Consider the following 25,095-nt stretch of genomic DNA (forward strand, 5'->3'; position numbering starts at 1 on the left):
AATCATAATAATAACCATCGAAAATCCCATTTTCTGCAGCTGTAGCCCAGGGTGGAACTGGTTCCCCAGAGTTCCTAGACCCCACACAGCACCCCTCTGACTTCTAGGGGGTGCTTAGTTGGGACAAGAGCTCCTGAAGGGACATGTGGGAAAGAGAGAGGGAGGGGATGACAAGGAAGAGAAGGATAAGAAGCCACGGGCCACAGTGTTTCGGGGTCAAGTTCAGCAAAGTCTAAAGGCCTAGTTTGTGCTTCTGTTGGACAAGTCTCAGACCTGGTCTGTAGAGGGCTCAACCCCTCTGGTCTCTCCTGTCGCTGCCCACATTTTGAGTCACACAGTCCAGAGGAACGGGGAGCAGGGAGTGTGGAAGGAAGACTGTCCTGCCTCCCTGTCAGGGGATTCTGAGTGGAGCCTTCAGGGTGGCGGAGGAAATGGGATTCTCTAGAATCGCACCATCGGTACAGGCTCTTTCCCCTCCTTCCCTGTCCATAATGCCTTGCCAATCACTCGCTTGAGTAGGCATGTGGTTTTTTTTTAAAGTTTATTTATTTATTTATTTATTTGAGAGAGAGTGAGCTAGCGAGAGAGGGAACATGAGCAGGAATGGGGTGGGGGGGGTCAGGGGGAAGGGAGAAGCAGGCTCCCTACTGAGCAAGGAGCCCGAATCAGGACTCGATCCCAGGACCCCAAGATCATGACCTGAGCCAAAGGCAGACGTTTAACCGACTGAGCCACCCTAGCACCCCAGGAGGCATGTGATTTTTACTGGCACATCTTCTAAATATTTTTCCCAGTAGTAGGAAATTTCCATCACATCCGTTCAGTTGCTTTTCCTTGCTCTCCCCGTCTAATACGTAGACCTTCCCCGTGCACTTCACTTAATGAACCTCTTAAACAATGGGCTACAAGCTACGTCCTAGACTGTGGAGAGGTCACACTAACTTGATTTTCACACATCAAAAATACGCTTTGTGCCCAGGGCATGAGGATAAAATGTTTTGAGCTAAAATTTCTGGCTCACGAGTAAAAGTCTTTTACTTCTACTCTCCTTTCTCCACCATCTTGCTAACGTGCACTGGCCCTTTCTCCTGGTCCGGGGCAGGGCACGAAGGCCATGGCCGAGCATCTTTCTTTATTGGCTCGAGGGTGTGCCATGCAGACAGCAGAAAACCTCCCCTGACACCTGAAAGGGGGGAATATTGGAGTCAGAAGACTTAGAAGTGGTTTTGTTTATCTTTGCTTAAATTCCCAGCATGGGCCTATACAATTTTCGTTCATCTGTGAGTAAGATATTAAGGATGAAGAAAACTCACTCATAGGTCCCTGAGCCCTTTGGACAAACAACTCTTTACCTTTCGCTGTGCTCGATGCCGACAGTACCCTGAGAAGTAAGACCCGGTCCCTGCCCTTAGGGCGATTCCAGTCCAGAGAGAAAACTCATTCGTTTGAAGATTCACATGGATTCGTTTCTTGTTCTTTGTAATTCTACTTTACTTCCCAGATACAGTGTATCCGTTCTGGCATGATTCATAATGTAACATAGTTGGTGACGCTAGCCGCTGTACTCACTAGGAGCTAGAAAGTTCCAAGGGCTAGTTAAGAATTGATGAGTTTTGACATGTGTTTGGCGTGTCAGAGTCAAGAGGCTTTGGGGAAAGCCAACTGTGATGGAGATGGAGTAGCCCAGAGCTCACCATTCCACGTTTCCCTGATGTTTTTCCCTCTAGGTAAACTTCCGAGGCCGGAAAACAGAGCTCATCCGAGTCCGGAACCCTTGGGGCCAGGTTGAGTGGAACGGATCCTGGAGTGACAGGTTAGTCCCTGCCTCCTTGCCTTCCCGGGGCACAGAGGCCCGGGGCTGTCTTTAGCAGGCAGACGAGGAAGGGCCACTGTGCCTCCAGTTCCCTCCTGGCTCTCTTTCAGGGGACTGTCCTGCGGCTGGGGCGGCCTTACTTCCTCCCTCTTCAGCCCTCTGGCCCACCATGCAGTCAAAAGGGAACATCCTTACAAGGGCTTTTTCCCCTTTCCAGTTACTGTATTTACATCAGTGGATCTGTTTTGTCCCGTGGGGACATGATGCCATCTCCCCATGATGTTGTGAGAGGCTTTCTCTCCAGCGATGAGTGGCTCCAATACGCAGTGTGTTTGTGTGTGCGAGTGTAGGTGTGGGGTCGGGTGGGGTGTCCGTGAGTGTTTGAGGTGTGAGAATCCCCAAAATATTGTCGAGCAGGTCACCATGGGGTTCTCTCTGATTGGTCCCTGGCCATTGGCGAGAGGCTGGCCACCCAGTAGAGAGACAGGAATTGGAAGAGGAAATGCACCCCTTACAGAGCATTCAACTAGAAACTATTTCTTTGGCCCCCATTATAAAGAAAGTTCTCCCCTGCAGGTGTGTGTCTCCTCCTTGTCCCCAGGAAGTGGCCCAGGTGGCTAAGATCTGGGAACATTCAGATGTGTTTGGGTAGGACCCACCCTGAGCTGCCCCTCTTGGGGCTCTGCCATCTTGGGGTCCCGCTGTCCCACCCCGACCTGCTCACAGCTTGTGGGACTCTGGGGAGACCTCCGGCAAGTCTAGAGCCTGAGTAAAAAAACTTGAGCTGTGTTTGTCCTCAGATCACAAAGAGGCCATCATGTCGCCAGCCATCAGTGTGTCTGTGTCTCTGTTAACCTGACTCCAACCTGAGGGCACAGTGCACACCCCTGGGGGAGCTGGTGGTCCCATCACGGCTCTTGTCCCACCACCTCCCAGCCCCATATGGGTTCTGCCTTCTCAGAGCCCAGGGCCTCGGGCAGAGATGGATTCACACCAACATCATGGGAGGGAAGAGATCAGCCTCCCTCTCCTGGTAGAAATGGAAAGAATGGAAATATTGAAATCAAAGTTAATGAGACGCTTCGTATCACACATAGACGATTACAATGTCCTTTCATTTAGAGAACACAGCCTGTAAAAGGGCCACTCGTGCCTTCTCCTAGGAAACACACAGAGGGAGAAATAAGGGAAGTGCATTTTCTGGGGTCAAGGCTGGAAGGCGAGCTTGCCTCCCGCTCCCACTCAGCCTCGGGGTGACAGAGGGCAGGTCCCCATCCTGATCCCTGCTCCTGCCCCAGCCTGTTAGGAGGGAAGTCCTGAAAGCTCTTTAGCTGGGCAGCTGGTGATGGGACGGGAGCCACTCAGAAGGTCCTGGCTCTGGGTACAGCACACAGGACCTGGAGAGGGGCTTCTCCTGGGTCCTTCCCGGGACAAGCTCCGTAGGGCGTGGACGAGGCAGCCACGTTGGCTGGGCACCACGTGCTGGTTACTCAGCAGGAACCGCTCGGAGGCGGCTGTGCAGGTCACAGAGACACAGTGACCTTGGAGTTTTCCTAGTGAGCTCACCTACAGAAAGCGTTTAGTCTGTGAAATGTCAAGTCCAAGCAAACATAAGATTTCTTACCGCTTTTCGAAACGTCACTTACAAAAGAAGAGGAGAGATCAGGAGGTGCTCCGGGGCAGAAGTCATCCCCGTTCTGGCTTCCGCTAGGAAGTTTCTGCTGTTTTGCTGGTGTTCCACGTCCTGGGATGGTCCCACGATAATCCCCTATGGAGGGGCTTCCCATGACCCCGAGGACCTCTTACCATGGGCTGCTCTTGGACGCCCACTTTCCAACAAGCCTCTAGATCCCCGGGGGCATTTCCGGGGCCCAGGGAGTAGGCATTGACCAGAATCAGTCCCCACACAGCCACCGTGCTGGCTCTTCAGGAGGGACACTCCGGCCCCCGCCAAGGTCAGTATCCTTTCCGCCGACTTTGCTTAATCCTCCTAGTTCCTCTGAGTGGCGTTCCGCGGGCCCAGCTGAGCAACAGCGCCTGTGTCACACGGCTCTGGACGACGGGGAGTTCTGGTACGGTGCTCGTCTGTTTTCCTTTCTCTATCAGCTACACAACGGGTATGAGCACAGTCCCCTAGAGCCCTTCGCTTGCTTGCTTGCCTTCTGTCTGTCTTTGTTCCATTTCTTGGGTAAATCAAACCCATTTGTCTCAGCCCTTTATGCTCACTCACTTTGGCAGAGAATTTGGTAGGATCGTGGGGCTAAGCCTGCGTCTCCAACCCAGCATCCCTCCTCCGAACTGTCCCTCATCCAAGTTTTCACATTGTATTTGAAGACAGACAGGCTGTCCCGCTTCTCCCAGGGGCTGCTCCCTTGTCCAGCTTGATGACAAGGGACCTGATGGCCGTGACCTTGAGAGCATCCAAAAATAGAGACCTAAGTGGGCAGGAAACATTCCTAATCTGGACTTTCTGCGGGTGGAATAGCTCTGCCTAACTAGGAGTTTTTAATGGACCTTCACCTCTAGAAGCTTCTTTTGATCTTATTTCTTCCTGAGGGGTCCAGAAAAGAGTTGGCTCTTCTAACCCTGCAAGACCACACTGTTCTGAAGTCCATCTTTCTTCCCTGAGGAGCAAACCGGTCAATTTTGAATGGAGCTCACTTTTTTCTTAAAGGCCTTATTAAACACAGCAAGCAAAAACCAGCACACACTAATAATCTAGCTTTTTCCCTCCTCTTCCCCTCGAGCACAGCCTCTGTCTTCCATATTTTTACAGTTTTAACCAACAGATTGCCATTTGTAATGTGGATATCTATTTTCCAGCTCTAACATTTCCTTGAAGCCTGTCCAAGTGCTAAGCTGGCATCACCTAGTTTAGAAATCCATCACGGTGGCCTCCCACTTCAAGGCACCGAGGACTTAGGGTAACACCAGCTGCTGTAACAAGTAGACTCAGGATGTATGAAAATACAAATGCAATAGTTTATTGCTCACTCATTGTACCAGTACAACAGGACATCCCTGTTCTATGGGTGGATCTCTTTGTGCTGATTCAGGGACCCAAGCCCCTTCCTCGGTATGGTATCCCCCGGGGTCCCCCGGCCATCTGCAGGAAGCCAGCGGAAGTGGAGAGACAGGAAAGATTGGAGGAGACCCCCCACCCCGCTCCCTAAGAGCCTCGACCCGCGCATCACCGCTCACATCCCACTCTAGCTGCAAGGGGCGGGCTGCAGTCCCTGAACCCAGGTTCTCCTTAGCTTCGCTTGTGTCTTTTCTGTCTGCCCACACCTGAGTTCTCCCTGTCCTTGAGGATGAGCACGGGGACTCACTACCTGTCGGTTAGATGATTAAGGGAATGAATGGATCACGACGTCACCATCGCCTCCTATGCCTGGTGTCTCTCTGCCCTGTTGCAGGATGGCGTTTAGGGACTTCAAGACCCACTTTGACAAAGTGGAGATCTGCAACCTCACTCCTGACGCCCTGGAGGAGAACGCGCTCCATAAGTGGGAGGTGACGGTCCATCAAGGAAGCTGGGTGCGGGGCTCCACAGCCGGGGGCTGCCGCAATTTCCTGGGTTGGTAGTCTGCCTGTCATGCTCTCTGTCGTTGCTAAGGGTCCAGTCCAGCCTGACAGACGTCAGTGGGCCAGCACCAGGACCTTAGAGAAAGCCTGAGTGCGGATTCAGCAGGATTTCTGGGATGGCTGGTGAGGGCTACAGAGACGTAACAGAAAGTCAGATAAGATTGTTTAGGGGAAAATCTTGTTTGGCCTCTTAGGTTATTTCCCATGACAAGTAATAAAAAACACAACTCATGCTAGTTTAGCAATAAAAAGGATTTTTTCCTCGCATGGCTGAAAAGTTCAGAGGAGAAGCAGGATGGGCTTCAGGCATAGTTCCATCAAGCCATTGATCTGGGGTTCTCTGCGCTGCCCTCTCTCCTCTGTTGACTTCTTCCTCAGTCTGGATTTCTCTATAGTCACAGGAGGGCTGCCAGCACCATCCAAGGCTTGTTGAGCCCTCCCTTGTGTACAGAGTCAGCCAACGAAAGTCCTCAACTTGGGGACAATCCCTCTAACTGGGAATTCCTTGAACCCATACTGCCTAGGAAATGCTGCAGGCTGGTTGGCTTTGTTCCAACTCTCTGCAGCAAGAGGGACTAGGATGAGCCAATCAGCGTTCACCCTCAGAGCAGGGGCTGGGGTGGGTTCTCCCCATGTTGCACAAACACAGGGGCACAGTCCTCTCCTCTGAAATACCACATGAGAGAAATAAGATGGAGCAAACCCAGAGGAATGTCTTTAAAAAGCTACATGGGAAACGGCTCGAGAGAAGGTAGAGACGAAAGGGAAGCACTTGGCCTTCTCACTGGGGTCACAGGAAGTAGGGCTTGAGGGTCATCAGAAGAGGGAGAGAAGAAATGAATGATTTTCTCAGGTTTGGGAAGATGTGGTGGGGCTGGATGGAGTGTGTGTGTGTGTCTGCGTGCGCGCATGTGTGTGTGCTTGTCTTTTGTGCTTTTTTTTGAGGAAGATGAAATAATTCGCCTCTTTCAAATGGCAGATACCTTCTGGACCAATCCACAGATAAAACTGTCCCTGACCGAGAAAGACGAGGGGCAGGAGGACTGCACTTTCCTCATAGCCCTGATGCAGAAAGATCGAAGGAAACTCAAGAGGTTTGGAGCCGATATGCTGACCATTGGCTACGCTATTTACCAGGTGGGTAGGAAGCAAAGCTTCTCTTCAGAGCCCCACCCCGGGTGCTGGATCCTCAGCATCTCCTTGTCCACATGTCCGACTCAATGACCAGTCCCCCAACTGTGTCCAAGTAGCCAAGACCAGCGGTCCTCCTCATAGAACCAACCCCTCCCAACACTCTTCACGCCCATTCCAGAGCCCCGGGAGAGACGAGCACCTGAACAAGGACTTCTTCAGGTACCACGCTTCCCAGGCCAGAAGCAAAACGTTCATCAACCTGAGAGAAGTCTCTGACCGCTTCAAGCTGCCCCCGGGGGAGTACGTCCTGATTCCCAGCACTTTTGAGCCCCATCAAGAAGCCGATTTCTGCCTGAGGATCTTTTCGGAGAAGAAAGCCATTACCCAGTGAGTAACAGGCTTGAGGATTCCTCTTCAGTTAGTGGCTCAGTCCCCGGGAAGTCACAGAGGACCGTTGGAGCCTTGACCCCTTTCTCCCCTTCCCCACGATCCACCTGAGAAAGCAGGCTGGAGGGTCTCCTAACCCATTTGCAAAGCAGGATAATTTCCATTTTAGTTCTGTTCTTTACACCCCTCGAACAAGCCTCTGAGAGGTTGCTCTCTCTAAGCCCTCCCAGAACCATGCTCCCCAGGCATTGAGTATCACCAGAGTGACGCTCAGGTGGGGCCCTCCACTTTCCATACCCTATTCTCAAGAAAAATCTGGAGTGGGACCCACATTGAGAAGTGCTAGACTCATTTTTGAATCCAGTGAAGGGGGTGACTGTTATGGTTTCCAGAAAGACCCATTCTTTCAGCTTCAGTTTAAATAAATGTTGCCGAATTGTCTGGGGTTGGTCTCAGCCCATGGACAGCGATGCCATCAGTTAGGAGCGCCTGACGGGACTCACCTGGGCAGGTACTGCCCGGGGTGGGCCCCCAGAGACGTTTCCCGAACCGGAGCCAATGCTGAGGCCAGATTGACCCTTGTGGGTCTTTTTATGATTGCAAGACACACCTCAACAACCCAAGGAACTCTGAAAAGACGAGGTTTATTACGTACAGGTCCTGGAGAGCACATGGCAAACCTGGGGCCCCACTGTGATGTCCTGAGGAGAGAGAGAGAGAGAGCACATAGCCTGGGGTTCTGCCTTTATTGGGGTCGAGGGTAGGGGCCTAGGGTTTCAAAACAGGTTCATTCTTGGTAAACTTGAAACATAAAAGCAGGAATTAAAGTGCTTGAAAGAAAAGCAAGGAGCGGGCCAAATGGTCTACCAGAGCTTTCTAAAAAAAGAGAGAACTTCGTGGGTGAGGTGCCTGGGCTTTATGTCTAGCTGTGAAGCTGGCAATGTGTTTATTGGAGATGGATATCTTTGAAACGGATGCCTGAACCGTCAAAAACTTAATGCCACACGCTTACTTTACCATCAAAAAAGCTAATTGTCAAGGGCTTATACTGCACAAGTCGGCCTTCTACTTAATATACCAGACTTTCCGCCACTTCCCCCTTTGCAGTGTCTTAGCAAAATTATTTTGTGTTGGACACTTCTATGAAAAGTTTCCCATTATTCCTTTTGCCATCGGTTGCTCTGTGGCAGAGGGAGAAAATGGTTCAAGATACAAGCATCCCCTCCTTTTCCCAGTAGAGACGTTCTACAGATGGAGGAGAAGGGCCATGTTGGCTAATGCTGCCTTTGAGCTAGATGAAGCCCCAGCTAGGGACCGCCCTTAGATACCGAGATGGAGCCTGCTGTGAGTTCGTAGCCTCCCGTTCTATCTTTTGTTCAGTGGGATAGGATTGGGTTGGTGGCAGGCCTTGAGAATAACCCCAGTTGTCCAGTCTGGTTGGAGTTCCCAAGCTGATTACAAAAGGTGTGGTTCCTTCTTCTCCACTAAATAGAAGCAATTAAAGATCTTCCTTTAATTTTTGAAAATTCTGCTGGAGAGTTGTTCTCCAGTCTTCCTCCAGATACTGGTCCAAGCTGAGGATGAATTTCCCAGGATCTGTTCACACAAAAGCGCCCACACGAGAGGCGTGCAGACTGACAGCTCTTGTGGGTGGCAAGAATGAGAGAGGAAGTTAATCTACAGTGTGTTTTCTGCCCCCCCAGGGACATGGATGGGGATGTGGCCATTGACCTTCTGGAGGTAAGCCTTCGCATGGTACTCTGGAGGGTGGGAGTCAGTGACAGTCCCAAAAGTTCCCTTCGATCACAGTGTCATTCAGGGCTTTGAAGTTCAGGGAATGGTTTATCTGCGATCAGGTGAGTACCTTGATTCCAGTCTCATGGAGGACAAGCCTTGTACCTTCTAAGTCTCTCATGTCCTACCACGACTGGGCATGGGAACGAGGTACGTGCTCTGAAGAAAGCTCCATTTGGAGCGATGTTTCTCTGGACCACCAACTCACTCTGTTCCCTGAGAAGTGGCTGTCACTTCGGCAGGGAAGAGATGTCTTTAAAATGCCTTCAGTCTAAGAAAAATAACCCAGAAGAAAATGAGCGTGGCTAGGAGATTCTCTTGCAGAGGACTTGGAGGAACACGTGACTTCCTCCCTACCATATGTGTGTTGTGGGGGGCTGTAGGGGAGGGTTTTATACTTGTCCAGGGGCTGTAAGACTCTGAAGACGTGCTGAGCTATAACTGGGACAGTCTGATGCTTCCCAAGTCAGCATTGATCGGCCCAAGACAAAACTAAAACACCCAATGCATTTGCTGAGCTCTTTCCATGCACTGGGCTCAGGGCTGCCTGCTAGTGACAGACTCCTGTCCTCAAAGATTTCACCACCTGTCAAGACAGATGGTTCCGCAAGTAATTACAGTCGAGAGTGGTGAGGGGTCTGTGAGAGAGGGCACAGGGAGCCGCGACCACCCCGGCTGGGACCCCAGCTCGGTCAGGACTCCAGCCTCCCTTAGCGCTCTTGTCTGCAAAAGTCCCCCTGATTGGTCCTTCCACATTCTCCCTCTAAAGAGCCTTCCCCAGGGATCTGATGGCCGTTCCTAATGCTCCAGGCAGCGGCCCCTTCTGTTTCCTCTCCACAGCAGTGAGGTCCCAGCCTCTCCCAAGGGACCACAAGGCCTCCAGGGCACGCCTTTTTCTTGCGAATTCTTTGGGATAGCAAACGCCACAAGTCCTTTCTGTGACTCCAATGCAAGTTCCTCTGGTTGCTTTCTAGCCTCCGAAGCCGACTCCAGCCGGCCAGGAGACAGAGGAGGAACTGCAGTTCCGGGACCTGTTTGAACAAGTTGCCGGTGAGGTAGGGCCAGCTGCGGGCTACACTTGGCCTTGACCCCCTGCGGTGCTGAGGGGCCTGGTTTCCTCCACAGCAGTTACCAGAGGCCTGGTGGAACTAGAGCCAACGGGAGGCCAGGCCTGATCATCTGGGAGGGTCCAAAGACCGCCTCCCCCATAAAACTGGGCTGCCACCTTCGGTGGGACAATGGCCCCCCAAAGGAGCTCAGCCTGGCCTGGGGCTTTCTGTGGAAGGCTAGGGGGAGCTTTGAAGAGGAGCTTCATTGCACTCAGCCCATAAACCACTGCCTTTCGAATGTTCTGTCTGCTTGGGTGGAAGTTGGGGTTGCTCAGGGACGTCACCACGAAATTACAAATGTGACCTTTGTCGGGTACCATCAGCAGCCCGGCCAGGTTTGGTGGTTCGGGCCAGGACCAGCCTCTGGGGAAGGCGGGATCCGTTCCTCGCCTCCTGCTCTCCGGCCCCCACCCCATTCTTGCCCCCTCGGTTGTCAGCTTGTTTTGGGGGGTCCCAGCCTCTCTTGGGGGCCCTGGGTGTCTCTCGCCCAAGGCTCCATTCTCCTAGAAACTGTACCACCTGTGCTCCCTCGTAGCCATTAATAAAATGAGCTTGTTTGACCATTTCCTGGAGGGGCTATGACTGCATTCGCTTCCTTCTCCTGCCAGGGCCCCTGAATCATAAAAGAGTTGTGTTTGCAGGTGGGGATCCCTGACGGCAGGATTTCAGGCTGTTTCAGGATTTCAGGATTTCAGAAGCAGGAGGGCAGGGAGACTTGGGGACGGTAGCCTGGGTGGAGAGAAATGGGGACCTGTGTGGTTCTGTGTAAGCCGGAGCAGGCCAGACGGCCATAGGGCAGGTGGAGCGGGGCCAGGGCAGGGGTGGTGGTGGGGGGCGGGGGGTGGTGCGCACATCAGCCATTTCTCCTCCAGGGCCGACCACCCCAAACCCCATTCCCCAGGCCTCAGAAGCTCCAGGCAGGCCCATATGAAATAATTTCACAGGTGACTATTCCGCACCAGTAGCTCAAAACCCTGGACCAAAGGAGCCTTAAGTCCACGCTGCTGCTCAGTCGCACACGTAACACTTGCTGCAGCATCCTGGAAAATGCAGATCCTCTCGCCTGGAGGTCTGGGGCAGGGCCTGAAACTCCATATTTATGACAAGCTTCTAAGGGCCATGGGTGCTGAGCTCTCGTGGGCTTAGCAGACGGCCCCAAATCAGTGGCTCTGAATTCACCTGAGAGGTTTTGAAAATAACCCACGGGGCAGCCTCCCAGTCTTCTGAATTGAAATGGTCCTTGGAGGGAGCCCCCAGCGTGGGGCGAGCCCCCAGCGTGGGCATTGTTCATAATCTGCAGGGGGTTCTGCTGTGCAAGGGCTTGGGGACCCAGACGCGAAGGTCCTCCAACAGAAGTGCCACGTGGGGAGCTTTGCGGGGGTTGGGGATACCTGTCTTGCCTGGCCCAGCTTTTCCATCCTTTCTGGGCGGGGCACGGGCATCCCTGAGAAGTTAGGCAGGTTGCAGTCTCAACGAACCAGAACGCGGGCTCACAGCAGGGTCCCTGAGGGCCAGCGACATGTGACACTGTGGCTTGAGCCAGATCAAGCTCAGGACTGGAAGCAAGTGACAAAGAAGGCGCTAAGGGCCATCAAAACGGTCATCTCTCCTCCCACAGGACATGGAGGTAACCGCAGAGGAACTCGAATACGTCTTAAATGCTGTGCTTCAGAAGAGTAAGTGCTCATCCCCCCACCCATTGGGGACCCCAGAGCTCCTCTGGAGGGGACGTGTGACCTGTGACCTCGTGCTGCCTCTCCTCCAGCTCCCCCTGCTCTCCAGGGCTGACTCTAGGTAGACTTGCCAAATTATTTCCTGATTACAGAAATGATGCCAGTTACGGCAGAAAATTCCGTAAAAATGCAAAAAAGCCTAAAGACAAAGACGAAAGCCTCCAAAGACTGAACCACCCATAGATAAACCCCGTTAAGATGTGCGTGTGTGTCTCCGCCTATGTGTGTGTGTATCGTGTGTCGTCGTGTGTGTCTCTCAGTGTGTGTACATCTACACACAAGGAATTGTCATCCAATTATAGATACAGTTTTATTTGTTAATGTAACAGCTTTTAACATAGAATTCTCATGCTGAACAATCCACCCACAACGTTTCTTGGTGTGCGGGTTACAGGTTACACCCCGTAACAGTCAGACCCCACCTCCCCCAGCCCCCGAAACCACTGATCTACTTCCTGTCTCTATAGACTTGCTTATTCTGGACTTTGCATATAAAAAGGATTGTGTGTGGCACCTGGGTGGCTCAGTCCTTAAGTGTCTTCCAGTGGCTCAGGTCATGATCCCAGGGTCCTAGGATCAAGTCCCGCATCAGGCTCTTTGCTCAGCGGGGAGCCTGCTTCTCTCTCTGCCTTGCCTGCCACGCTGCCTGCCTATGATCTCTGTCTCTCTTTCTGACAAATAAAGAAAGTCTTAAAAAAAAAAAAAAGATTTATCCTCACTGTAGTATTTGCAAAGACTTCTTCCATCCTTTCTATGGCTGGATAGTATTTCCCTGTAGGAATATACCAGGTTTCGTTCCCCCATTCCTCACGGATGGCCGTGAGGGTTGTTGCCACTCTCTGGCTCTCGTGACGAATATTGCCGTGAACGTTGGTGAACGAGTCATTTGTGTGGCGTTTCTCCTGGGCATATATCTCAGACAGCTGCTGCCTTACAGGGCAACTCTGTACTTTCTGTTTTAAGGAACCCTCCGACCCTTTTCCAAAGTGGCTCTTACGAATGGCAGGCGAGTGTTCAAACTTCTTCAGTAACTTCAGTCCTGCCTTTTAAACTGACTTTTTCTGAGCATTTCCCCTGTCATTACACGTGCTTCCAAAACGTCGCTCTTAAGGACCGTGTAACAATCCATCCTACGCACATCACCTTTTCTGCTCTGACCCTTCCGTTGGTCATTTATGTTCCTTCTAAATTTTTGCCATTACACATAACCAAACGATAAAGGTCTTAATTTGTCATTCTTTGCTTGGGATTCTTAAAACTGGGATAAATGAATGGAAAGATCTTCCCGTTTTTTATATTGTGCAGTTTTGTCCCCCACACCCCCACCCAAAGGCCATGTCAGTTTCTGCTGTCACCAGCAGCCTGAGAGTGAGCACATGTGCCCCTCCCCACCCCGGATCTGACCCCTCTCTTGTGCTCCCAGCAGCCCCGGGAAGTTAATCTTATCACGTGTCCAGTGAATTCTGCTTCCCTGTGTGATTTCAGAAAAGGACGTCCAGTACAAGAAGCTCAGCCTGGTGTCCTGTAAAAACATCATCTCTCTAATGGACGTATCCTTCCAAATCCGTGGTCTGTGTTTTCCCGTCGTGCAGACCCTTCTAGAATGCGGCACCCTTAGCCGGTGGGATAGTCTCCTCGGAGAATACGCAAAGACCGGCGGCATCTAGAACTGGAACAGAATCAGGAGGCACAGACCATCCAGTAGGGGGACTGCTTTTGAAGGGACTTGGGGGTCTGGCTGCCACTTTGGGGTCCCCGCTAAGGGGATGATAAGGGAATGTTTTCCTTGTGCTTTCTTGAACCTGGTGGCGCGATGCCCATCTCACGCCTCCCCATCTCACCCCTGCCATTTCCCCTCTTCAGAGAAGCGTGGTTTGCTAATTAAGCTACCTCCCTAGGAGCCCTGACTCTGTGTCACGGGCCCCCCGGGCCAGCCGGTTGCCCCTCCATCCCTGAAGTCCCACGAGGCACCTTGGGTCCAAACCCTGATCGTCTTCCTTCCTTTCTTCCTTAACGCACTCGGCACAGACCAGTGGCAACGGGAAGCTAGAGTTCGGGGAGTTCACAGTGTTCTGGGACAAGCTGAAGAAGTGGACAGTAGGTGACCCTGCTGGGCATGACCTCTGGGATTGAGCCAGCCTGGAGCAGGAGGGGTTTTCCGTGGCCAAGGGAGAGGGCCGGAGGGAAGGAAGCGTGATGGAATTCCCAGGTCCCTTCTCCTGCTTCCAGCGCTTCCAGAAGGATCCACGCTTGCCCCTAGAATGAAAGTGAAAGCAAGAGGTCGAGGAGTCTCTCCTCATGGGCAGGCCATGGTGCTTTCCCTCTGGTTCTCAATGCCTCTGTCCTCCCCGTAGAACCTTTTTCTCCAGTTCGACGCTGACAAGTCAGGCACCATGTCCTCCTACGAGCTGCGCATGGCCCTGAAAGCCGCAGGTAAAGCAGAGCCTGGAAGGTCAGGCGTGGGCTGCCCGTGGCCGGGGACTGTCTGTGGATGGCCTCTTGCTTCTCGTGCCCTAGGAGGTGGCCGGTCTTAAACCCGAGGTCGTGCTTCTTGAGAGCACAGCTCTGCTCTGTGCTAGAGCCAGGCGTCAGGCTCAGGACTCACTCGCTCACGCCGTGGCCCGTGTTTTGAGCCGCTTTGCAATATTGGCAGGATCTTTAAAGTGGATCTACCGAGGGTGAACTTAGCGTGACTCTCCTCTCCGACCTCTGGCCAAGTTTTCTGGCCGAGCTGAGGTCATGTGAGCCTTTGGTGGCAGGCCACACGTGGTGCCCCCAGACCTCTAATTGTTACTTTCAGATGGTGATGGCTGGGAATGATCATGGACGAGGCGGGGCATGACGGGTCCCAGGATTGAGGGGCAGGGAGGAGTTCCTGGAGTTCCTCTGCCCTGGGCAGCTCTGTCCCTGGCTTTGTCCCCAGACTCCAAACCAGGCGGTTCAGTCACAGTTCACATCAGCTCCGCACATGAAGGACGGGACCCAGAAAATGCCACAGATGAGGAGGGTCTGATCTTCTTAGGGGCTGCTGACCCTGTTTATAGGGGAGAAGGACAGGGCAGAGAGGAGAGGTGTGCCCAAGTCTTTCCGGGACTGGTGTGGGGAGGCAGGAGGACGCCCCCTCTCTCCCCTCCTCCAGCCCTGTGAGGAGCAAATGCCAGCATCTGGGGCATCGCCAGCAACTGACAGCACTGGCGTCTCCAGAAACCTCTCTCGATGTCTGACTGGCCTTCTCCTCTGTCTGGGATCGGGACTGAGGAGCAGGGAAGACCGGGTAGATTTCCAAGCAGTATATTGAACATTCTGTGGAAATCGAGCTTGTAGACTGAAGTCCGGGGCTGGGGGGAGGTCAGCGGGGAGTCCCTAGGATGTGGGTTAGATACTGAAGCATTAAATGTTGGATCTAAAGTGACTTTACCTCCCTCAAGCCCTCGTTCAACCAATAAAGACATGAATCCCAGAGAAGTGAAGCAGCCGCCCCTGGCTCAGCCCTGGCGTCACTCACACAATGAGCCCCTGCCCCAGGGTGTCACTCACTGGGGGCTTCAGCATCCCTTCTAGAAACATGATTCCTAGAGCCCTCAGCACCTTTGGGTTAAAGTGCCCTCCTGGGGCGCCTGGATGGCTCAGTGGGTTAAGCCTCTGCCTTCGGCTCGGGTCGTGATCTTGGGGTCCTGGGATCGAGCCCCGGGTCAGGCTCTCTGCTCAGTAGGGAGCCTGCTTCTCCACCTCTCTCTCTGCCTGCTTCTCTGCCTACTTGTGATCTCTGTCTGTCAAATAAACAAATAAAATCTTAAAAAAAAAAAAAGTGCTCTCCAGAAATGGAGGCGGGGAGGGGGAGGGGAGTGGGGCTCAGACACCATACAGCGTTAAGGTTCCCCCAAGTGAGGCTTCCTGAAAAGTCGGCAAGATACAAGGGGTAAGTGAATGTCAAAACCAGGAGCGTGACCTCAGGAGCCCACCAGCAATCCCCCTGGCAGAGATGCGCAGGGTCACGCTGCATCTAGGCTGAGGACAAGGAGCCCACATGCTGGCGGGATGTGCCCCGAAGGTGCCCCCCACAGGGCCCAGGCGAGACGTGTCTCCTCCCCTCCCCCACAGGCTTCCAGCTGAACCATCACCTCCTGCAGCTGATCGTCCTGAGGTACGCAGATGAGGGCCTCCAGCTCGACTTCGACGACTTCCTCAACTGCCTGGTCCGGCTGGAGAATGCAAGCCGTGAGTGGCTGGCGGGGCTGGGCCTCCTGGGACCCGGTGGGCGAGGGGTGGGGGGAGTGTCCCTGGGGTGGTGGGTACAGCCAGCCAGGCAAAAATCATGGCGATGACAGGTTTTGTCCTGTGATCTCAGTGGCTAGCTGAGGGGTGGGATGCGGGAGTCTTCTTTGTAGGACTGTCCTTAAGAATCTTCTAGTCTACTGCCTCTGCGTAGGGCCACTCCGCTTGCCCTTGGAGTCATTCTCCACATGCACACCCTCTGTGTCCTTGTGGGAGGATGGGGCGGGGGGGTGGTGCTCCAGCCCCCCGAAGGTCCCATCAGGGGTCAAACCCATTTCCTCTCTGTCGCCCTCCCTCCACCCTACCTCTGTTTTGTAAGCTCTACGCCCTGACCTGGTTTTTCCCAAACAAGACGTGTTACCCCAGGAAGAGAGAGAGAGATTTTGTGTAGGAGGCCCTTAGACTTTGCAATCTGTGGTCACACTGTCACCCAGCTGAAGCTGAATCCAGGGGCCTAGAACCCAGCACCAGGGTGGCCACCATGACTGGGGGCAAGGGAGAGAAATGCATCGGTGTCCAGGGCCCTGCACCCCTGAGGACGCCCATGCTTGATTTCACACTTCAGTGTCACCACCACTGAAAATGATTTAAAAATGATCATTAAATGATTAAAATGATTAAAAATGATGTAAAATTATTAAAATGATTAAATGATTAAAAGTGATCATTAAAAAATGACCTCCATCCATTTTTTAGCAAGGGGTCCCACATTTCCCGTTTGCACTGGGTCCCATGAATTACGGACCCATCCTGCTTGGCATTTTCTAAAGGATGTTTGCTAGGTGGCCTCAGGGCATTTGCTAACCCAAGTCAGGGTCTGGGCTCCCCGGGTCTAGGGTGCCAGAGCTCCCTCTGCTTCTGTGACACTTAGAGCCCATGGGATTACCTGCAGAAGCCTGTCCCCACCGAGCTCTAACCCCCCGGAAAGCCGCACTTAGTGGGCACGGGGGAGACAAGCCAGTGCTGGAGGGCCTTGCATGCCAAGTCAGCAGGCTGGCTTTTCTCTAGGTGGTTACCACTACTACTACCACTACCACTAGCTGGTAAGAGGTACATTTTAGAAAGGCCCCCCGAAAGGCAGACACTTACTAGAATTACAAGATGGACAAAATGGACCCAAAGAGAATGATATTTGGTAACTTATCGTCTCTCAGCTGTCCTCGTCCTTTCTAAATGCCCTCAGCCCAGTCCTTCCCAGCCGGGGGTTCTCAGTTTGTTCTTACAAAACCGAGGAATATTAGGGAGAACGCACTTTGGGCTTCACACCCACCTTCTCTGGGATCCTCTAGTTAGATCCACCACCTGGAGAACTTTTTTATAAAATACCGAGGCTAGGCCTTCACCCCAGGAGTAGTCAAACTTTTTATTTTCAGAATTTTTAATCTTAAGTATAAGGAATACCAGTCACTCCCCATGGGCCCCACACCAATGTTTCCAAACTTTGCCACACATCACAACCCCTGCACTCCCGGCAGGTTTAGAAAATTTCGATGACCTGGACTGCACAGGAAGCCAATTAATGAGATCCTAGGGGGTGGAACACAGCATCGCTCCTTGTAACCCGCTCCGACCCCAGATGGTTCTAGAGCCTTACACCAGTCTCAACAATGATCATCCTGCTAAGCTCTCATCTGTTCTTCTAACATACACTTTTTTTTTTTTTAATTCTTTGATAACAGAGCTCAGGAATTCAGTCCTTCCCTCTGTAAATACCTCTAACGGGCAGGCTTGTCTTCAGCACAGCCCTCCTGCCATCTGTGCCCCCAACACTCTTCTCAGGGAGCCCTCAGTGTCATCTAAGAACTGACCCGAGCTGAACTTCCCAGGTCATCTCTCCATGTTTGCTTGCTTGTCTTGGGATCTACTCGCTGCCCCTGGCTGTTGGGTTCTGTCTCTTTTGTTTTATGACAGTTCCCTCCCCCTTTTTGTTCTATTCTTCAAGCTCCTGGGAGACTCTTAGGGGAAGCCAGACTCGGCTGGCTTGGCCACTTTGACCAAATGGGGAGACCGAGGCCCAGAGAGGAAAGTAGCTTTCAGGTTATTCCATGCGTTAGCTGTGATGCCCAGCTGGGCCAGCTCCCCGTCCTCGCCCTGCTCCTCCTATGTGTGCGGGAGCCTACGGTGCTCACCTTCTCATTAGGGACTCGTAGACACTGAAGGGCTTAGCTTCACGTACATGTGCTTTTCCTCCGGGGAGAAGGCCCGTGAATCACAAGGCATCTGTAACTCCCCAAAAAGTTAGCACAAGCGTGATGTTTGGGGCCCAGGAGCTAGCTGACTGGCATGTTGGAGAGGACAGCACATGTCACCCAATACTAAGGCCACCAGCTCTGCCCTCCCAAGAATTCAAGAGCCCCCATCGTGCGACAGAAATTCCCCTGTAGCCGGCCTGAGTCTGGCCTGCCATTCTAGAAGATCCCTGCTTACCACCAGATGGAGCAGCTCCTCCACAGGCTGCCCTGCAGGGCCCCAAGGTCACTAGGAAAGAAAGAAACCTGTCGAAGGAACTGTCCCCACAGTGATGCTTTTCTTGTGTCTCTCCCATCAGGGGTGTTCCAGGCTCTCAGTACCATGAACGAGGACAAGGAGTTCATTTGTCTCAACATAAACGAGGTAGGATCCAGCCGGGGCTAGTCAGAGCTCCGCCCTATGAATGTTTCCTGAATGCCTGTGAAGGTCACACTTGACCTTGGCAGGTAGTAACAACAATGAAACTCCTAATATTTTTAGGTACTAGTCGGTTAGCAGCCAATGCAATCGTTACAATGGTCCTGTGAGCTAAGAATGAACAGAACCCCCATTTGGCAGAAGTGGAAACTGAGGCATAAAACGATTAATCACCTGGAACAGAGTGAGCAAGCAAACGCTGCGTTCTTCTTCTCTTCCTTCTGCCATCTGGGTTCCTCAGCCTGCCTGCCTTCTAGCTTCCGATTTGCTCACTCTCCTTGCTCATGTTGTCCTGTAGGTCTCATGATTCTCAAAAACCCTGAGAAAGACACAACTTTTACCAGTTACAGGGCTAACGACAGCAAAAGTGATGGAGGGAAGAGCACGGATCAGAGTTTCAGAGGCTTGAAAGAGGCATCCCAGGGCTGGACCCTCCTCTCTGCCTGCCCAGAGTGTGGTCCGCTGACCAGCGGTGTGGGCATCACCTAGGCGAGCTGTTAGAAATGCAGCGTGCCACGTGGTGATTACAGTCCACAAGACTACTACAAACTTCAGAGCTGCTAAGAGACTACATCTTAATTGTTCTAGCCACGAAAACATAAATGATAATCATGTGACCTGAAAAAAATGTTAGCTAATCGCATTGCAACATATAAATGTATCAAGTCAACACATTATACACATTTACACAGTGATCTGTCAGTTATATGTCAATAAAGACAATTAAAAAATCACACAAACAAGAAATGCAGAATACCAAGCCCCACCCCAAACCTGCTGAGCCAGATTTCATTTTAGGAGGATCCCCAGTGATTCCTACACATACTAAAGTCGGAGAACGCTGCTTAGATACTCTTCTGCCCAAAGGCAGGGAGGGGACTAGGGGCCACCTCCCTTCGCCAGTTACTGTGATTTCTGTTGCCCATTTCCCCCCTTTCTCTCCCTGTGTCCTCCTGTTCAGCTCTGTCTTCCCTTGGACCCAACAGTAGCAACTCGAGTCTCCGTCACATCTCTGAGCTCTTCTCCCACCCACCCTCTTCAACATCCGCACTGCAGACACTGTCTCATTTCCAAGCCCAGTAGCAATTTTGGATTTGGGTTCTGCTTTATTGACTATCAAGACAAAGCGGTGGGGACGCCTGGGTGGCTCAGTTGGTTAAGCAGCTGCCTTCGGCTCAGGTCATGATTCCAGCGCCCTGGGATCGAGTCCCGCATCCGGCTCCTTGCTCAGCAGGAGCCTGCTTCTCCCTCTGCCTCTGCCTGCCATTCTGTCTGCCTGTGCTTGCTCTCTCTCCCTCTCTCTCTGACAAATAAATAAAAATCTTTAAAAAAAAAAAAAAAGACAAAGCGGTGGGTGACAGTGTGTATCAAATGGGATAGAACTTCCCCTCTGTGCTTTGATTTTGTTCAATTCAGCTGCTCTGTGCCTCAGTTTCCCCATCTGCAGAGAGATCGAGGCCTTAATCTTACACCAAAAGTTTGGTTTCTAAAAATATCATATAATTTATTGTGTCGGTTCATTTCCAATGTTCTCATGGGTGGATCTCAGATCCCTGGACATACTGTAATTTCCCTGAGGACAGAAACTGGGCATTTTCCTTTTCTAGTATTTTCTCTACACTTCAGTGCACACTATACACTCAATAAATTAACTCCTCTGACAGACAACCATATAGAAAACCTGGGGGGTTCCAAAGAAAGATGTGCATACTCAAACTGGCCCTTTCTGAAAATAAGAGGGACCTCCAGACCCAGATTTCTCAATGACGTCAACATTTGGCCACTATTAAGCATGAAGAAAGGACCGTTACCACCTATCCAGAGTGCAGGGCTAGAGCAGGCAGGTTTGGTAGTCAACACCCTCTGGCCAAAGGCTTCAAAGGACCAGAAGCATGGAGGAAGCTTTCCATTGCCTCAGAGTCAAGGTATCACTTCCAAACCAAGCATCCACAGGTGCGGGGGCTGGGACAGGCTCTCTCTACTCTCTACCCTCCCCTCAACAGACCCAAGTCATGTGCTATGTGCTTTCCTGCCCCAGCCCATAGTTGTCCATCTCCAAGACAACAGGAAAAATCTTTGAGCCTTCTCCCTCTCTCTCCCTTCAAGCCTGTCATCCTCAACTCTGACCGAACGATAGGATCACCTGGGGAGATTTAAAAACCCCAGCGGCCTGGCCATGACCCAGACCAATTAAGTCCAAATCTCTGTGGTGGGACCCAAACAGTGATATTTTTTAAAATTCCCAAGGAGTGCAGCTTGCGGCCAAGTTCAAGAGGCCCCTCCCATCCATCCGTTAGCAATCGGATCCTTGCCCCTCCTACAGTTATTTTTGCCTAAAGAGCTTATGGATCTTCCTCTACCCAGCTGCCTTCCCTGACCCTGGCCTTGGCATACACCGTGTCTAGGAAGTGGGGCACAGAGGAGAGAAGAAACCATCCCACAGAATCATGTTCTCCCATGACTATGTTGTGATAAGAAAGCAGGGGCAGGATGTCCTCAGGATAGAAAAGGAACCACATGCAACTTCACTAGTTCACTTGTAAAGAGCCCCGGGTGCTAAGCCCGCAGCCTCTTCCTGATGGAGCCCCTCTGCCCTCCCCATCAGGGGACCCCTCGACAAAGAGAAGAGGCGTTTCTTATCGCCCTGCTTTAGGAGCCTCAGGAAGGCTCTCTTCTTTGCCAGGGAGAAAGCACATTTCTCTCTCTCTCTCACCATCTGCTCTTGAGCTAACTCAGAAAGATCTCAGGACCTCTGGAAAACTGAAAGCACTGGGAATTCTTTTTTTTTTTTTAATATTTCATGTTGAAGAACGAGTCCATATTCGCAGGCAGGATGATCATATGGCGGAGCTGCTGTGACGTAAACAAACCAGGCTGGTAGGGGAACCAACTCTCACTTCCTCTCTCTGTCTTCTCGTTCCCAGTTTATCAGCTTGACAATGAACATCTGAGGCTCCCCTGGCAAGAATGCAGTCTGTCCAGCTGGGTCTTGACTTTTCGACCGTGAACTTCAGAAGGTTTCTTGGTGTAGCGCTCCCCTCCCATTATCCAACCTTCTCCTCCCCCTGCCCCACCATCCTGATCTTGGAAGAATGAAATGGACTCAGCTGTGATCTCTGATTTTATGCTACTTCTTTGTACAATCACTGCCCTAAGACGGGCTGATGCCACCCCCTGTGCCTTACGCTCAGGTTCAGGCGTCGTTAGCAACTTCTCCCCGCACTCCTTCCCACCTCTTCCCAGTACTGATTATCCAGAGTGTAAGTCAGTGCACAGAACCCCGGCTTCAGTGGAGTGTCAATCATTATACTCCAACATCCTAGACAGGACAAAGGACAATGTTTTTGTAGATGTGTTGGGGCCTGAGATGAGAATAGAAAGGTGTGATGTCATGATTACGCCTTTTCTTCATCCTAGGTGTGTTTCCTTATCGGGGCGGCGGGGGGATCCCCAGGGAATTCTGGATGATTACTTGCAAGAATGGAATGTTAACTAGGACAGTCTCTGTCCAATCCAGACATCCTTTGTGTCTAGAGTTTGGGTCAGAAAAGCCAGGTGCAATGTTCCTTCTTCTCCGTAGTCCAGATTTAGGTCAGACTGGATTGCATTCACGTCTACCATGATGGGGAAGAGCAGAGCGGAGAAGCCTTGTTTTAGCTCCCTGACACTGAATAGGAAATTCCCCCCAAATTGGGATAATGGGAAATAACATGATATTGCCTCGATAAATGCTAAGTCTTGTTTTCTTATTTATATACTTGTGGCAGGTGAGGTGGAATGGAGGGGCATGCGGAGAGAGGAGGGGAGACAATGGTTGGGATGAAGATCAAGTTAGAAGTGAACCTTCATCAGATCCCTCTCCCCTGGCTGAAGATGCTAGGGCAACATGATCTCTTCCCACTTCCCTGCGCTTCCCTGAACTCACACAGCAATAGCAGCATCGTGCAATAACAATGTTTCCTAGTTCCTGTCCTTGATACTTGACATCTTGAGGTCTGGCTGACCCCGGAGGGACTGCCCTTCCCAGAGCTAGTAAATTCCCAGAGATAGTGTGCCTTCCACATACAAGCTAACCAATACAGAGCCCACACCCCAACCACCTCCTCCAGGGGACTTTCACACTCCACACCACTATCCACCTGCCCTAATCACTGCAGGGCCAGGTTCCAGACAACTAGGGACACTTCCCTGGCCCAGAGCTGCTGAAATTATTCAAACTAGGCAACCCTCAGAGTGCTTACCCTGCCTTACCCATCCCTTCCCAGGAAAACCACAATAAAGACTCTTGCCCACATTTTTCTCCTTGCTCCCTCTGCTTCCTGATCAACCCTGCTGCCTCTCTGTGTGGCCCTGCATGACATGCCCTTCCCCTTCTTTTGGGATTGGTGAATATAACAAGTGACCTTTTCAATAGCAATTGTCTCCTGATCTGTTGGTCTCACCAGATAATAATTTGAATTTGCAAGAAATGAACAGCACTACAAATGGTATCTGTGGGTGAATATAAAAGATGATAAATGTTTTTTCTCTTCTAATTTTGTTAAGAGACATAAGATTATACAAAGCAATAATTATAACACTGTTTTCTTAGGTTTGTAATGTATGTAGCGATATATAATAATAATAGCACAAAGGAAAGGGAAGAAATTGAGATACATTGAAGCAATATTACTATATTTTACTGAAATTAAGCAAGTATTAATCTGAAGTAGACAGTATAAGTTAATATGCATATTGCAATCTGTAAAACAACCTCTAAGAAAATGACAAAAATGCAGTAAAGCAACAGAGGAATCAAAATGGTATACCTAGAAAGAGTTGTTTAGCGCAAAAGCCATAAAGGGGGAACACATTTTCAAAATGAGACAGAGAAAACAAAATGGTAGACCTAAATCCAACCACCTCAATAATTACATTAAATATAAATGGATAAACACTATAACCAAAGGGCAGTGATTATCAGAATGGATTTAAAAAGCAAGACTCAATGGCTATCATCTACATGAAACACACTTCACCCAGAAAGACAAAAATAGGTGGAAAATAAAATGATGAAAATGGTATGCTATGCCAATGTAGCAATAAGTGAGCCAGAGTGGTTATGTTACTATCAAAAAAGTTAACTTCCAGGGGCACCTGGGTGGCTCAGTGGGTTAAGCCTCTGCCTTTGGCTCAGGTCATGATCTCAGGATCCTGAGATCGAGCCCCGCATCAGGCTCTCTGCTTAGCAGGAAGCCTGCTTCCCCCTCTCTCTCTGCCTGCCTCTCTGCCTACTTGTGATCTCTTTCTCTCTGTCAAATAAATAAATAAAATCTTTTAAAAAAAAAAGTTAACTTCCAGATAAAAAATATCATTAAAGACAAGAAGGATCATTACAGGATGATAAAGGGTAAATACATTAGGAAGATATAACAATTATAAAATGTAATACTATCTAGTAGTAGAGACTCAAAATTTATGAAGCAAAAATGCATAGAATTGAAAGAAATAGCTTAACAGTTACCTCAATACCCCACTTCAGTAACTGATAGAGCAGCTAAACAGAAAATCAGCAAGGATGAGATAGGCCAGTGGACCATCGTGAGACATGGTCACTCCTCCAGCCCTCTTCCCCCCCAATAACAGAGATGCCCCACCTCCCCAGTATCTGTCCCGGAAGGGCTGCCCTCACCTCACATCAACTGCAGCCCGTGGTCACATGTAAAGAGCTTCACCCAACCCAGAGAGTGGAAATCTTTCCCCGTGGATCCTTAGACAAAGCCTTCAGGCTCTACCAGGAGGGAGCCATGGGCCACAGACACCTTTCTCTGAAATGCCCCAGGCTCTTCTCGGCCCTGCACTCTGCACATCACGCTGTGCCCTGCGGTGCCAGGGCTTGAAAGAGCACCAGAGCAGGGGCCCCGGTTGGTGGGAGTCCTGGGGTCAGTGGTGCCAGATCTGCTCAGCGCTCTGGATCGTTCATGGCAACAAAGCACCATTCTCCAGAGTGCCAAGACCGCCTGCCAAGCACCAGTGTGGGCTGTGTTGGCAGCGCAGCTGCGAATCACTGGAGGCTGGGCTTTCTACTGAGGTTCGCCTGGGGCATTTTCCCAGCCCCACTGTGCCTTTCTGAAAGGGGGCAAGGGGCTGGGGGCCAGGGCGAGTGGGAGAAAGTCTCTTCCTTGATCCCTGAATGTCACCTCCGGGTGGAAGGACATAGCCCAGGGGTGTTCTTGAGGTGATTTATCTGTGCATTCCCAGTCAAACTCTGCGAGGAGGAAAAGTCTCTCTCTTTCCATAGTCAGGCAGCCGAACCGCCTGGAACAAACGCAGGATCACACGATGCAAATGCATTGGGTTCAGAGCACAGAGACCTGGACTCTAGCCTGTCATTTACCTCCAGCGAGCTGCAGGACTTGAGCCATATCACTTAACTTCTCTGGGCTGCTTTGCACTGCGCAATTATAGGATTCCCTCTCTAATTCTGGGTCTTTGGAGGCGAGTCGAGTGGAGCTCAGTCCTGGCCCAGTGGGGCGGATGGGGAGATGGGTGGGAGATAGAAGAGGTCGGTACCTAATTCCCTGACAAATCTCAGGGTTCTGAGAAGAATGAGACCGTC

The 25,095-nt window shown here is 51.3% G+C and overlaps 1 protein-coding gene across 1 annotated transcript in view; it reads left to right on the plus strand.

Moving 5' to 3' along the window:
• CAPN9 (calpain 9) overlaps window positions 1-23,191 on the plus strand; it is a 40,596-nt gene extending 17,405 nt beyond the window's left edge. The window contains exons 7-20 of the mRNA XM_047703489.1: window positions 1,728-1,813; window positions 3,808-3,885; window positions 5,230-5,390; window positions 6,378-6,535; window positions 6,711-6,919; window positions 8,623-8,659; window positions 9,688-9,768; window positions 11,441-11,498; window positions 13,041-13,105; window positions 13,584-13,652; window positions 13,910-13,988; window positions 15,657-15,773; window positions 18,379-18,443; window positions 21,422-23,191. Coding sequence (XP_047559445.1) covers window positions 1,728-1,813; window positions 3,808-3,885; window positions 5,230-5,390; window positions 6,378-6,535; window positions 6,711-6,919; window positions 8,623-8,659; window positions 9,688-9,768; window positions 11,441-11,498; window positions 13,041-13,105; window positions 13,584-13,652; window positions 13,910-13,988; window positions 15,657-15,773; window positions 18,379-18,443; window positions 21,422-21,448 — 1,290 coding nt within the window. The 3' untranslated portion in view covers window positions 21,449-23,191. The remainder of the gene's footprint in view (window positions 1-1,727; window positions 1,814-3,807; window positions 3,886-5,229; window positions 5,391-6,377; window positions 6,536-6,710; window positions 6,920-8,622; window positions 8,660-9,687; window positions 9,769-11,440; window positions 11,499-13,040; window positions 13,106-13,583; window positions 13,653-13,909; window positions 13,989-15,656; window positions 15,774-18,378; window positions 18,444-21,421) is intronic.
• The last annotated feature ends 1,904 nt before the right edge of the window (window positions 23,192-25,095 follow it).

This window comes from Lutra lutra, chromosome 14, assembly GCF_902655055.1.
Source record: "Lutra lutra chromosome 14, mLutLut1.2, whole genome shotgun sequence".
Taxonomy (NCBI): domain Eukaryota; kingdom Metazoa; phylum Chordata; class Mammalia; order Carnivora; family Mustelidae; genus Lutra; species Lutra lutra.